This window comes from Manduca sexta, chromosome 14 (genome assembly GCF_014839805.1).
Source record: "Manduca sexta isolate Smith_Timp_Sample1 chromosome 14, JHU_Msex_v1.0, whole genome shotgun sequence".
Classification (NCBI taxonomy): domain Eukaryota; kingdom Metazoa; phylum Arthropoda; class Insecta; order Lepidoptera; family Sphingidae; genus Manduca; species Manduca sexta.
In genome coordinates, this window is record NC_051128.1 from 2,685,488 (window position 1) to 2,700,889 (window position 15,402).

The 15,402-nt window shown below is 34.5% G+C and overlaps 1 protein-coding gene across 1 annotated transcript in view; it reads right to left on the reverse strand.

The window, feature by feature from the left end:
• The window catches only part of LOC115442817 (WAS/WASL-interacting protein family member 1), a 34,413-nt gene extending 23,017 nt beyond the window's left edge, over positions 1–11,396 (reverse strand). Inside the window, exons 1-2 of the mRNA XM_037438586.1 lie at positions 10,625–11,396; positions 5,577–5,881 (exon numbers count right to left, since the gene is read on the reverse strand). Of these exons, the coding sequence (XP_037294483.1) occupies positions 5,577–5,881; positions 10,625–10,970 (651 nt within the window). The 5' untranslated portion in view covers positions 10,971–11,396. The remainder of the gene's footprint in view (positions 1–5,576; positions 5,882–10,624) is intronic.
• Between the last annotated feature and the right edge of the window lie 4,006 nt (positions 11,397–15,402).

The window sequence follows — 15,402 nt, forward strand, 5'->3', positions numbered from 1 at the left end:
TTCAAAATTACGATTGATACTACTGTTTATGGGCGGTTGGAACAAGCGTCGCTTCTCGTCAAAGGCGAAGGTTTGCAAAAAGACGAGATAAAAGAAATCTCAGAAGTATCCCAATGATATTGACATAAAAGTTAAAATTTATTAATTCAACAGCATCAATCTATAGGTAGAAAATATAAAACATCGGGAAAATTGTAGAATATTCTATATTTTACAATACATTACAGCTCCTTTTATGTTGACTATTGTATTGTGTATGTTAATTAGGTGTTGTCATTTTTCCTGTACATTTAATTTAGAACTCATAATTATTAATTATATTCATTAGAGAAATATTCAATTTAATAATATGTAATATCTTCCCTGAAACATTGTTTTTCATGAGACATATTTACCACAAAACAAGTTTATGTTAACATAAATTAAGGCCAATTATAATTGACGTAATAGGAATTCCATTTATAACAAAAACAAGATTTAATTTTAATTAAACATAAAAGGATACCAATTATGTATTCCCTATCCATTATATATATATTTTTTTAGATATGAATATCAAGCAAACTCCCAGTAGTAAGCCATAAACTTAATCTCCAATACATACAACCCAATAGGCAATGAGCATCGACTGAAGAACCAATCACTCGAAACATCGACACGTTGGACTTCAAACCGACCAATCACGAGTGTGCTCACGATTCGTGCCTAGACGCAGACAGCTTGACTGAATAATGACCGACACATCAGTGGCGAAAAGAGAAAATTTCCAAAAGCTAACCCGACACAACATAATATAAATACTAATATGCATAAAGACGGTCCGCAAATCATTCTAATGATAATAAGATTCTATAATTATTTTGTTATGTTTACGCGAATGTTAGACATTAAAATTAATCTATTTTTCGAATCCATTGACCACGTAGGCTGCAAAGTCTTCGAAACTTAGGGAGAAAACCAAAATATTAAAACCGCGATAAAATCCGAAAATTGTTTAATATTAATAAGATTATATGGACCCTTCGCCACTAGTACACGTGATGAAAAGCCTACCATAATAAATATTTCTAACAAGTTGCATCCTCGGGTCATCAGATCTACATACATAAAAGAAGACAGACCGGCACAAATCGATGGACTGACGAGATGCGTAATGTCTATTGATCAAGATTATATTTAGACTGCACCGTACATCGGATACCTAAGCTAATTCGTATTGTGGCAGGATAAAAAACTTGTACATAAACATTGACACAGTATCGTTTGATGACTTAAAATTTATAGATAGTATATAGAAGGTTGTATATGAAACCTGTGGAATAAAAATAGTTGTGAAAATGAAATTTGCATATCATTCAGCACCGCACCATATCGCATCATTCAGACTCAATCTGAATAAATATTTAAACTATATACCTTATTGTAGAGGAAATACAATCTATTTTTTCATTAATATTACTATTATTTATACCGAAGCCCAACCAATAAAAGGCTATAAATCAAAATATCATACGGCAATGTTTGATGTTGTGTGCTAATAGCGGATAATCGCGTTGGGTTTTACTAAATCCGTCAGCTAAGGGAGGTGAGGCACAAATAGACTTCTATTTTGAACACTACAAACTAATACACTCGTTATAAATGTGAACGCAATAGTCAGGCATTAGTTTCAAAAAGTGACATAAATCTAGACTGTATTGACTTAAAATCATTACCATAAAAAAAATTGTGAACGATCATAAAATTACTAAAACCTTATAATCAAACCGAAATAACTATATAAATTGATTTATAATAGGTGTAAGTTAATAGATGAACGATTTCGTTTCATAAGCAATTAATAAAATATTTACACCGAACTTGATTGTAAACACAAACAAAAACCTGTATCAACCAAATTACCAACTTTCATCCTGTGAAAGTGCTCTCAGGGTATACTTACTAAAAGATTTTAACAATTCTTAAACGGTTATCGAACTACTTGAAATAAAGACCGCACTATAACTATCTTCCTTGCACGTTCACCCTTTTCTATACAAACAATAACAAATACTAGAAAATACACCCAGAGATAATCTTAAACGACTCTAAAATCCATTTCAAAAAGACACAGCAACCTCACCCCCGTATAGCAATAAAAATATCGTTGCCACAAAACCCCTGTTTACCCGCAAGCTATTTATAGATTCGGGTAAACCAAAGCAGGCGTAAGTCGACAGGTTAAAAATTAACCCGACGGCCAACGCGGCACCTCACGGCACACTTTATTTCGACACGTGTCGAATCCCTGCAAAGGATATTTTGGTGGCGAGTCGGCGAAGTGGTATTTCCTTTGTCGAATCACACGGCAATTTGCTGGTACAGGGATCGCGTACCTTATATGATTCCGATGGATATCTAAAATTGCGTTGTTGCTAATGAATTTACAGCAGAGATAATTAAAGTTGAATAAACATTTTTGTTGAAAACCTTTTTTGTTCTACGAGGCGTTTTTTACTTTTTGATATCGTAATTTTTTTTATTGTATCGCAATCTAACCTTGTCGTTATATGTTTTACGTTCGGTTACAATGTTTAGTGTGAGTTATGAGATAATATTAGTTGTTATCTAAACATATGATAAATCGATTATACAGAAACTGTGTTTTATTCATTAAAGATATGTCATCATACTAATCTACAAAAGTTACTATAGCTTGTAGGTATATGAGTTTGTTTATATAGTAAACTAGGTATCGCTCGCGTGAAAGCGTTTTTCCAGGATAGAAGACCCGTTTTATATTATTCCGGTATAAAACGGAGCTTATATTTTAGGTAAGACCTCTAGCTAAGCCTCGGGTAAAACTGCGTTTAATTCCAATAAGTAGGTTTTGCGTGATCCGTGTATAAACATACTGACAGGGAGACTACAATTCTAAAAATAGTTGTTTTTGGCTTCTGTTGCTCGAATAAAGACCTCTCTATGAGGTTTTCTTCAATATTTATAATGTCCCGACATCAGCTTGTTACAAAATTATTATAATATGTTAATAAATTACATCTAAAACTCTTATGTGTATTTTAATCTGTTTGTAGGCGGTAATCTGAATCAATGTTTAAAATGTTTTAATAATAAACGTCATTGTCTTTTAGTTACATTGACTATATTTTGATTTCACTGCTTTTGCTCCGATCCCTCTCTCGCGCAGACTATGTTGAGCTAATATCAAAAAAAAAAAAGGAATTATAGCTTTAATTACTTTTTCGAAAACAAATTAATTCCACGTTCTTTTGTTCAATATAAGGGCGTCTGTGGAAAACACACATACAAATGCCCGCAAGCGTCCTGGATGGGGAAAATTAAGAATTATTTGAGGACTTCAACTCGGAATGACTACTTCGCCCAGTAACAGTATTAAGTATGCCAATCCTGAGAGAAATGTAACCTAACAGCACAGGAGAAAAAGAACCCGATGACCTTATCAAATTAGCTACCCTAGAATTTAAACTCGAAATCTGCAAGTCAGAAAGAAGGCATCTGTGCGAGTAAAAATCGACAGATGGCCTCCCACCTCAATCCCGTTACCAATCCCTTCCGAAACCTTACTTCGTACAAGGTAATTAGCTTGAGTAACTTTTTACGAACGACTATGCACTTTGTATCTTAAAAACAATATTAAAACCGCTCGCTCGCAAACATACGCGAGAGCGTTGGCTTCAAAATTTCACCGTCTGGTATTACTTAAGAGAATTTCTTTTTTAATATAATACGTACAATACACACACACGAATTTCTACTTTCTTGCCTCCGTGAATTATATTCGATACCACTTTTATTTTTACTTTAAAATCCTTGGAGAACCTCGCCAATGAAAATTTACCAGTAGTTAAGTGATTTTTGCCTTTTTAACTTGACCAGGGAAATTAAAAATACCCTTGAGGGCGCGGCTTTGGCATTATCGTATAAAAATTGCAAGAATATGGAATTAAATTCCATATTTTACCACAACATTGTGAACTTTATACATATTTTCTGGACAGGACATAATTTAAACATTGATTCGTCTCTGACCCTCACACTACTTGGCTTAAGGAAATGCTTATCAAAATTAAACCATATTCAAGGAGCGAATACTTGTATAGAATATAAATAAATACCTACTTGATTATCAAATATATCTATATTTTTGGTTTCATCTATAGACTCACATTTTTTTTTAAATTATTTTGTATAGTTGATGTTTGTTTTTTCCTCCCTGCATGGTATGAACACAGATTTATAATTTTATTCGTAAAAAAACGGCGGCAGTTCGAAGGGGAACGTGTCGAATTACCTAATTTCCTTGTTCATCCATCATTCCATGACCTGTATTCGTTAACTGCAAGGCATTGGCCTTTTCCGAGTCGCCACACCCTTGTAACTTCGACGCCCTTCTTTTCAATCAACTTTCCTTCAATATGGACAAGTAAATTTGGAAAGTAATTATGCCATAACTTAACAAATATAATCCTTGTAACTACTTAGTCCAAGTCTATGAAATTAGGCTAGCATTAGCGGAACATTGGACTTTAAACTGAATTACATGAAGAGGAAACAACTCGAATAAATATCAAACACCAAGACAACTCATTAAAACACCACTCATCAACTTTAGTTAGGACTACGTATACGGCTCTATACAGTCGTATAGTCTTAACTGTCGTCGTCCTAAGATGGTAATAACTAATACATTCATTATCACGCTTGATGTCAAGTCTCATTAAAAAAAAAAACACAAATTTAACCCTAGCTACACGTATAACGTATATTCCCCCGTACACGTGTAAGCTCGTATACAGCAAACTTACGACACAAAAGCACTGAAGTGCACTTCTTTACTGAGGCGGATTTCTGTGCGTACACTAGAGAAAGTGGGAGGCGAGGGAGAAAACCACCGAAAAAACAATGGCGATGCTGAATAAAAGAAAACGTTCATACTTTTATAGATGCTGAAAGAAGTTAAAAACAAAAGCGTTCCGTAATGAGTGGAGACAAAGTTAGTCACGTCTTTATTTATTTACGAATTCTGATGCAATTACCAAAGGGTACAATCAAATGGAACGCGGGTATAATATTAATTAAATCAGGATGATAATATAATTTGTTTCATCACCAATATGTCTAACCTACACAGTACACACGAACAAAGGAAGCGTAATTTAATTCGCCGAAAAAGGTAACGGCCAGGTAACAACTTTATTGAAACAGTTTGTGCGTGAGTATTTAATGGATCAAGTCGACACATCTGGAATTGTACTTCTATCAATTAAGTCATAAAATGCTCTGATAACAATCGTGCTGAGATTTAAAATTTCTTAACGTTATCCTACATACGATTGTTCTATTTGATTTTATTGTAAGAACCAAATGAGGCGCATATCTAATGGTAGAACGATGATCAGATCTATAATTTACATGTCATTAAAAACATAACGATGTTTGTTGTCATTCATTTTGTAAAAAGACGAGTTAGTCTGAAGCCAATCCAGCTACAACTTTAATAAACAACGAGAAACAACAAAACATTTACCAACTTAGAAAAAAAAACAACAACTCACCAAAGGCATGGCGGGTTTCTGCACAGGGGGCTGAGGAGGCGGTCCCCTGGCCTTGATGTCGCTCGGCTGCCTCCTGACTACGGGATGGGCAGGCGGTTCCCTGGGCTCTCTATCTCTGTTCGCCAGGTCCCTGGCAGCTAGGGCGCCTGACAGTGCCGCGGACAGAGCGCTCACATTAGCTACTGGTGCCGGGGCTGGCATTGCAGGTCTCGCTTTCTCTGGCGAGTTTCTTTGAGGTGGTTGCTGTGGCTGCGGCGGTGGGTACCGCGGCGCTTCCGTCTTCAATTGACCATTGGGCGTTTGGCCTGGCAACAGAATAATGTCAATAATTTCTTATTTTATTTGGTTCTGTATTGAAAACATCATTTTCATAATAGCAAGTTTTAGTGTAGTGCAGAATCGACTTTGATTTCCAGGACTTGCAGTAGTGTTCGGCTTAAATATTTAACAGACTTCGAAAAGGAGAAGGTTGTTATTAGATATGTATTTATTTTGTTTACCATCATGTTGAAAATTAATCGATATTCCTACGCATTTACGTAGTAAATAAGTGTCATAATTGTTTTATTATTTAGATACATTTTGTCCATAAAATAATACAAGTCCGTGTATTTTTATCTTGTACTGTAACACTAAACGCGAGTGATACCATTATCCATGAACTCGGCTGTATTTACATAATGCAATCACATTATTTTCCGACGTAATTACATCGGCACTTATGTTTTATCGCCTTCGATATGAAATCAGGTTGTATTGATAATAGGTAACTGTTGAAGAAACAATAAGACACTTCAATAATATTTTTTAGCTCAATTCAATGAGACATCAAATTAGAATCGCAATCATATATGTGTAGGCACCGATCAAAATGGATGTATGGAGTGACATAATCGTAACAAACGACAGAGCTTCATAAACAAGGGTTTTTTATAAATCTGCAGTTTTATAAATGGTGTTGATTATGAATATCTCTAAGGTCGCGAGTTCAAATCTTCTGACGGCCCAGAGTTTAAAATTTGTGCCAGATATGGCGAGCATGTTACGGAATATTCAGGGCAAAAACTGAATAGCCGTTGGCAATATAGGTGTGATGTTAGTATGACTATCAGGTAACTCGCTCGCTTGTCACTTGAACTATAAATTAAGGCCTTTGCCAAATCTATTAGAGCCCCATATAAAAGAGGGGACAGCCGGGCGGGGCACAAATTGCACATCACAATTATCATTCCAATCACGCGAAGTTTACGCAATCATTGTTTGGAACGTACGGCGTCGGTCAAGTTTCGAAAACTTTTTATTTACTCAAGTTATTTGATTAGGCACCCATAACTGGTTCAGAGGTACCGATACACACTATCAGTGTCAAATCATTTCTTTTTTTTTTAAGCAAGCATTTAATCTCAGCATTCAATGCTGTATGTTGAACGCTAAAACACACGAGTAATCATCGCACATTTGACATTGGCAGAATTGTCGACATCGGCACTATTTGCCATAAAAAAAAAAACTACTGAGCTGTAAGGGCCTGTATCACAATGTTCTAGAACATTATATCCCTTAATATAAAATAATTATTTTGAATACAATAATCATTTAACAGTATAGTCCTCTTATCAGAATTATCGTTTTCAAAAAAAATTATATCGATGTAATGTATCTTTATGGTCTACGAATTTTCAATTTGATAATAAGTCGACACCGAGTTAATAAAAAACAAAGATCTAGGTAAAACTCTCAATAATAAATCACTACATTTTTTTGAATTATTATGTTTTCTAAACCAATGCCAGCTCAATGACTGAGAATGAATCAATTATTTTCATTACGGCTTGAAGACAGATTGGTACCCTCAGAAACTCAAACTTTTGGCAAATATTATTAGAGAATTAATTAATTAGTTTCGTTACGGTTTAAAGAGGGATTAGTGCATTCGTCGCCTGTAGATTCGACTTCACAATACACATAAATGCATACAGTCAATTCTTACAAGAGTTGCAGTAACGTGTGAGAGGATAAGCAAATCTCTAAAAAAAAGAATAGCACTGTATGAATCAACTATTACAGGTGAACCTATTAGCGCACTGCCAAATCAGTAACGAGTGTTTCTTGGCGCGTCTAGAGGTTCATAACAAGAAATTGGGTCAAGCATTAAATGTTTTCAACTACGCTCTTGTATGTAGTTACCAAATTTAGATCTCTGTAAAATGGAAACTTTCTACATTACATAAAACGTATGGTGATTAACCGCCATTTTGATTAATCCCAATCGCTATTTTCGATCTATCTTAAAATTGAACCAATCAGAACAAAGTTTATTTTGACAGCTTACAAGTTACTTGTTATGATTGGTTCATCACTGAATCGGATTAAAGATTGAGATCGGGATATTGAAAACGATTGTAAAACAACAAATCGAAATGGTTGGGATTGAGTATTGGTCTATCCACATTCACATTATCTATTTTACGCTAGCACTGTCATGTGATAATCGCCTAATCTAGAGTACAGTGCAATCGAAATAAAGTTGACCAACGTCGACGTTTTTGCTTGTGCTAGGATATATTTTATATCCGCCCGGATAGCGTCCACCATACGCAAGGTGATAAAACCCGCCATAGTGGTCCACTTCAGTGTTGCGTTCCGGGATTAGCCTATGTGTATCCGGGTCCAACAGGCCAGCATAATTGTGTCGACTGCCGAGGAGTAATCATCTGACGTTAGTCGACATTTTATTGGACCCAAAATCACTTACCATCAGGTGGAGTGGGTTCACTTTGTCATGCACGTATAAAAATAAAGATAAAAACGTTGCGTCCCTCGATAGTCGGCACAATTATGCCGGCTTATCTCAATTAAAACAGGCTCACCATGGCATAATATTGACGAAACTAATGAAAATAATAAACAAAGAACACATGCAATAAACTATTAAGTAATGTCATGAGACAGTATTCGACTCTGATTTCTTTTTATTATCACAAGCCTCGTCACATAATGAGATTTAGTTTTTTCAATAACCAACGGCGCTGCGAGCGATGAGCCGACCGTGAAACGAGGTCGCAGGTTCAATCCTAACAGTGACACGTTTATTTACTATACTATAAAAAATGCGAAAGCACTTGCCTGTCGGCTTTTTACGCCTTCATTGCTGAACCACTGCATGGATTTCAATGAAATTAGTTATTCATTAAATGACGGACATGAGCTAATTTTTATCCCAGGAAACAGACATTTTGGTAGGCGTGGGAATAGTGAGCAAGAATTAGTTATTGATAATTTTACAGTTGATTTTTCACTACATATTGCCTCACGACAAATAATTGGGAATCCGACAAGATAATGAGGTTATCACTGATAATAATATTCATTAAAAAACCCATGTCTGAGTTAATTATTCAATAAAAATATTCAGTTAAATCACTAAAATAAACAATAAAAACAATAAAATTTCAACAACTATCATGACTATGTTAATTCTTCCTCATTTTATTCTAGGATGTAGTCATACTTTCCATGTATTCCTGATGATTCATAAACAAGAAACTGTAACTCAAAACCCATTATAGTAATTATTATTCTATTCCCTGTGAACATTACCCCCATATATTACGAAGTAATAAGAATTTAGTCTATACACTATACTTCAAAGACCATAGACATTGTAAACATACAACCAACTCTATGAATCTAGATTCGTAATTTTATTGATAAACTTGTACCATGTCTTAGGATATGATAATTAAGTTACAATATTATTTATTTTATTACAAACATTGGACAATGCAAATTACACATATTATCTCAAAATGAAAGGTCTGAGTAGTATACTATAATATAGTAAAGCCATGTTTTTTGCTTGCTCTTTAGAAATATTTCTAATTTACTTTTTTTGTGTATTAGGACTTTTTCATTAAACAGCAGTCATTTACCCTTTGACAGTATATGAATGCTGTAACAGTTTTTGAGATATAACACTCATAATAATCATGAAAAGTATTGAAATGCTTTACATTAACATAAATTTGAAACACAAACACTAAAGAGCTTCCTCAATAATTATATTAATAATTTACTCTTGAAAATAAACTGGAAGACAAGTGATAATGAAACTTATAGTGGAGTAGATAAAAGTTGTATTCGGGCAAGAATAATTGTAACTAATGTTGCCTAACAATGTAATTATGGATAGTACTCTTACAACATGTAAATATGTGTAAACAACTTGTAACTTTGATAACTTTACAACTAGAACAATAATATTTGTGTCATCTACACTAACTCTGTGTCTTTTATGATGTTTTTTTAAACTGAAAGAATGTTTTTCATGAAGGAATAAATTAAAATTACTGCTTACACATTGGTAAAGGATTTTATGTATACCTTTAAAAGCTCTTATGAAAAAAGTTAAACAGTTTATCTTTGTTTCAAAAGTCATGAAGACCAAATTTTTTTTATTATGCACATAAATACATAGGAAGAGATATCTCACTCACATTTCCCAACTTATATTTAGCCTTTTGTAATAAGAACTAGTTTTCATACAGATACCATCCACACAACAAATAAAATAAATAGCTACTTAACTAACAAAAAAAACTGTAATTTTAATAACTTGTGAAATTTATTAACAATTGCATAATTTGCATAATAGTCAAAAAAATTATGAACTTCACACATAAGTAATTCTGTACATGATGTTTGGACAGACTACTTAACTACAGCTATTGTGAAGCTATGGTACCACTGTAGGATATCCTGTGGCCTATAGGAAGTCTTACATAGTATTCTAGTATATTTATTGTCTTCATTCCTTTCTGTAAAGTGCACATGATTATATTATAAATGAATTTGATAGGTAAAATGGTTTGTATAAATATATTTTCATTAAAATAGCACAGATGAGGAATGCTGATAATTGACATCACTATGCAGGCCTGCATAAGTATTATTATTATGCATAATACATAGCACATAACTATTGTAAACAAGCCTTGTTTACCATTCTCTTTGTTAACTCATTGTTTTTGGTAACCAGTGACCCTCACCTGCCAACTTTCCAGTAGGTCTCAGCTTGGGCATGCCTCCAGCGAACAGTCCGCCCAGCCCTGGGGCGCTCCCGCCACCATTCTGGAGCGGGGCGGGGTTCCTCGCGCCGTTCCCACCAGCCGGCGCACCGGGGCCACTCGAAGCACTAGTCACTTTCCCCGGAATATAAGGTCCACTTTTGTCCACTGTGACGGTCTTCTTCAATTTAGCACCCTGCCTTATAGAGCTCAGTAAAGCGTTCCTGTCATCCCCTGACCCGCCCTTCTTGGAGCTGCCGAACACGGGTGGCGGCGGCGGCCCCGGGGGCGGCGGCGGACCGGGCGGCGGCGGAGGCCTCGGAGCCATTTCAACACCGATCACTACCACGTACAACAGCGAAATGCCATCCGAATTATTTACCCGAGGCACCCGATGTGAATGCAAATAAACTTGAAACCTCGGCGAACCTCAGCGTACGCTACACGTGATGACAACACTCGGCGAGCTCGTCACTGCACTATCCATGCTAATTTGCATAAAATATTAAAGAACCTTGCCCCAACAGATTAATCATTGTAGGAAGTACGTAGGCACTAGAAATTGTTTTTACTATGTTCACCTCATTATATTTAACACATATACGCGATGAGGAACGTCGTTTATTATTCGTCTGTAGACGTTATGGATGAATAGAAACGAGTTCAAACAATATAATTAACATTAAACCTATTCCCGGCCACACGTAGGGCTAATAATCAACGAAATGAACTTTACGAATATTTCGTAAAATTCACAAATGGCCGACCAACAGCTGTCAGAAATGTTGCACAGCATACAAAAGTCTGAGTTATCAGACCAAAAAATACTCGACTTTCAAGTAGAATTTCCATGGTAGTTTTCCGAAACACCAAACAAGTTCGCATAAAAAATATGAAAAAGGCGAATTCATTAAATATCATGAAACCCTAAAATTATATACTTACAATAACCTAGCAGGACAGTAATTTAAATAATTCAGACCTTCTAAGAACAAAATGAAGGAATAGGAAATAAAAAAATAGGACAAGTTAGTTCTATAATAGCTTCAAGCCCAATTTTGACTTAACGCCGTATTTTAGTTACCTTTAATTAAAATAATAATTAAGACAGAATATTCATAAACTTAAAAATCATTATCTTCTCGATAAAATAAAAATTAAGTAACTCAAAGTTTTACTTAGAACTTGCACCGACCGATACAGACTCTTCGGCACGAAGAGATGTGTATTTTAACAAATTAGAATCAAAACTGGCTTCGCTTCCACCCTGCATTAATAACGCAGCTTCTAATGCAGCTCTGTCGGCTGCCGCTCGTTCATCAGCAAGAGCAATTTCCCTTTCGACATCTAGCTCCTCTTGTTCCCTTGCTCGTTTCTCTCTTATTTCCATATTTTCTCTATACTTTAGGATTCGCATAGATAAAAATTTAATAGGGTCAGCCGGTTGATGCAAAATTACTTCTGCTATACACTGCCGTAAAGCTGGGCCGACAGTTTGCTTCAAATAATTGAAATCTTCAGTGACATTTGCATCGTCAGGACATGGTTCAAAAATATCTAGATGACTACGTATGCGAACTAAATTTCCTAGCCCGTCATTTTCATATTCACTTACAGTATCAGGCTCACGGTAAATATGCTTACCTGTGCCGTCTATATAATAGCGACCATAATTATCATAATAATATGTGATCCCATCGCGGATCTCTTTGGTTTTCAACAGGGCTCCTGATGAATCCATCATATATTCGCTAGCAGTGGCGTGGGCCTTGTAAACCCGTAGTCTTGAATTCACATCAATAAAATAGCGACCACATTCATCATAGAAATAAATATGTTCTTTGTCATCAGTAAGTGGTACAAGTTCATTATTTTCATTAGGCTGATATAAGGTATCATCGTCAGGCATTTTGTATATTTTTCTGCTATGTTCATCTACGTAATAAGTTCCAAGTTCATCAGTAAATTCCTCCCTAGCATCTGCAGCACTGAGAATAGAAATTATAGATTTGCGACTGTGTTCTCCAAAAATTGCCAAATCCCATAAATAACATAACTCTGTTATTAGTTTTTCACGTTCCTCAATGGGCAAGACATGATTAAAAATCCTTAAGCGATAGAAATCTTCACAAGGACACACGTCCTCTTCATCCATTTCTTCTAATTGAACCTTTGTAATCCCGTGAATGCTCCTTAATGTTGTTTTTAGGTTTTCCAGAGACGAAAGTCTCTGCTCTAAATATTCCTTTTTACGTGTTAATGCCATGACGGCTGCGGAAGTTGGTTCACTCTCCAATCTTTTAATGCGGTCATCTAATATGTTAATTTTTTCTACAACTTTGCTGATTTCTAAATAATGTCCTGCTGTACAGCGTATCATTGTGCTAAGTTCCCTTCCTTTCTCCTTTAAATCTTCAAGCATTTTTAGAGCTGAGTGACTTTGCGATGTGTGAAAATCGTCGACAATCTGTTGCAATGTTTTAGTCAAATCAGCAGACAAACGCGGTGCGTGAACATTTATGTACTTACTCAGTACGATCGCTAAACTATCATTTATTTTATCTAACCATTGAAAAAGGTCGTCGATAGCTTGTTTGACTTTTACTTTAAATTCTTCGTTTCCACAAAAATTTCTAAAACATTTTAGCTTTTCTAAAAGAGCAAGAGTAACTTCCTTGTGCATGTCTTCCACAATTTCTAAATCTGCTAGTAGATTAGCTTGATTAGCATTGGTTAAAGAGGACCGATTTTTTTCCATGTATCTTTGATAATGCTTTAGACGCAAAGACATGGCATCGATAGTAAAACTGATGGCTTGATATACGTTTTCTCTTGGAAGTTCGTTAATAGTTTTAGTGAAATTTTCTATGTCGTTTACCGCGTGCAACCATTGTATATGAAAATCAACAATCGTTTCAATAATTTCATTCTTGGATTGGTTTTGTAGGGCCAAGCGAATAGAGCATATGGCGTCAAATATAGTTTCCGAGTAATCTTTTTTAGTAAGGAATATAACTGGAATTTCATAAAATTGTTTTACTTCCTTTGAAATATCAAATAAAAACGAAACATCATCATAATCTGTTTCCATTTTTATGGATAAATAATAGTTTCCGTTTTCTTCTGAATGCTATAAAATATTGAATGTTGAGACCTAAAGTATATTATTCAAGGAGAATTGTAAACAAAGAGAATTATAAATTGTAAATTATTATATGGAAAATATTACCTATCGTCTTTATGACATTAAAATGTCTAAAACAAAGAGAATTATAATAGTCTAAAATGTGGTGAAAATACAATTGTTTTATAATCCACAAAGAGTATTATTATGCAAATAAAAAATAGAAAACATAAGCTTAATATCTGTAGCTAGGAGGAAACATGTTTTTCACAAAAATAAATAAGTAGGTTAATGGAGTTTTGTAATATGGGGCATTCCACGTGAAGCGGGCACGAAAAAAAACTCGATGTCTCAGATTTTCGTAATATTTCATTATGTTATACCTGTATATGTCCTCGATCCAGATACAAAATATTATTAAAGTATAAAGCCTGGTAAGCGAGTTAAAGGACTTTGAAGTTTTGACTGGCCGGCTGGTATACGCCACTTCGAATCCAATTATCAAGTTTTTAAATGTTACAATAAAATAAATAAAGCAATGAAATAAATACTTCATTTAATGAGCTTTTTTATTGTATTTTTGGAAATTGAAAAATGTTTTTTTTTCTTTGAAAAAAATGTGTTTGAAAGTTTCAAACTTGAATTTCACAAAGTTGGCATATTTATATTTTTTTTTATTTTTTTTCTAAAAATAGCTATTATTGTATAGATAATCCCTGCGAAGTTTCATAATGGGTTGAAAAGTAGTTTAGGAGCTAGACCGATTACAGTGCCGAAGCGCGGCGGTCGCCAGAAAGAGCGAAGTAGTAAAAACTTTCAATTAAACGAAATACTTTCGATTAGAGTATTTTATCATGTTTTGCATCGCTCTAACGATTCAATTACATCTGATTATAATATAAAAAATATATATTTATATTACTGACGGTGCACAACAACATTTGAAACTTGGCAAGGATAATATATATATACAATATTGGGTATTTTAGTAGAAAAAAGTTATTATATAAATATGCCAACTTTGTGAAATACAAGTTTGAAACATTAAAATATATATGAATAATAATAATAAATAGTAGTAGTAATAATAATATGAGTTTGTGGCATTGATGTTCTAGCCTACATGTATAAGCGGTCGGGTATCGTGATGGCTTTGTTTAATGCGTTATGTAAACTAGCCTGTGTCTCCAGGCGTTTTAGGTTACCACCGAGACCGTCAAATTGCCCTTCTGCCATGTGAAGTGGCACGAAAATGAAATTCTGCATCTTTACCACAATCCTGTTTGAAATATAACAAGTTAATACAATTAAATCTTTTAAAATGTTGTTTTGCACCGTCAGTAATATAAATATATTTTTTAGATTATAATCAGATGTAATTGAATCGTTAGAGCGATGCAAAACATGATAAAATACTCTAATCGAAAGTATTTAGTTTAATTGAAAGTTTTACTACTTCGCTCTTTTGGCGACCGCCGCGCTTCGGCACTGTAATCGGTCTAGCTCCTAAACTACTTCTCAGCCCATTATGAAACTTCGCAGGGATTATCTATACAATAGTAGCTATTTTTAGAAAAAAAATAAAAAAAATATAAATATGCCAACTTTGTGAAATTCAAGTTTGAAACTTTCAAAC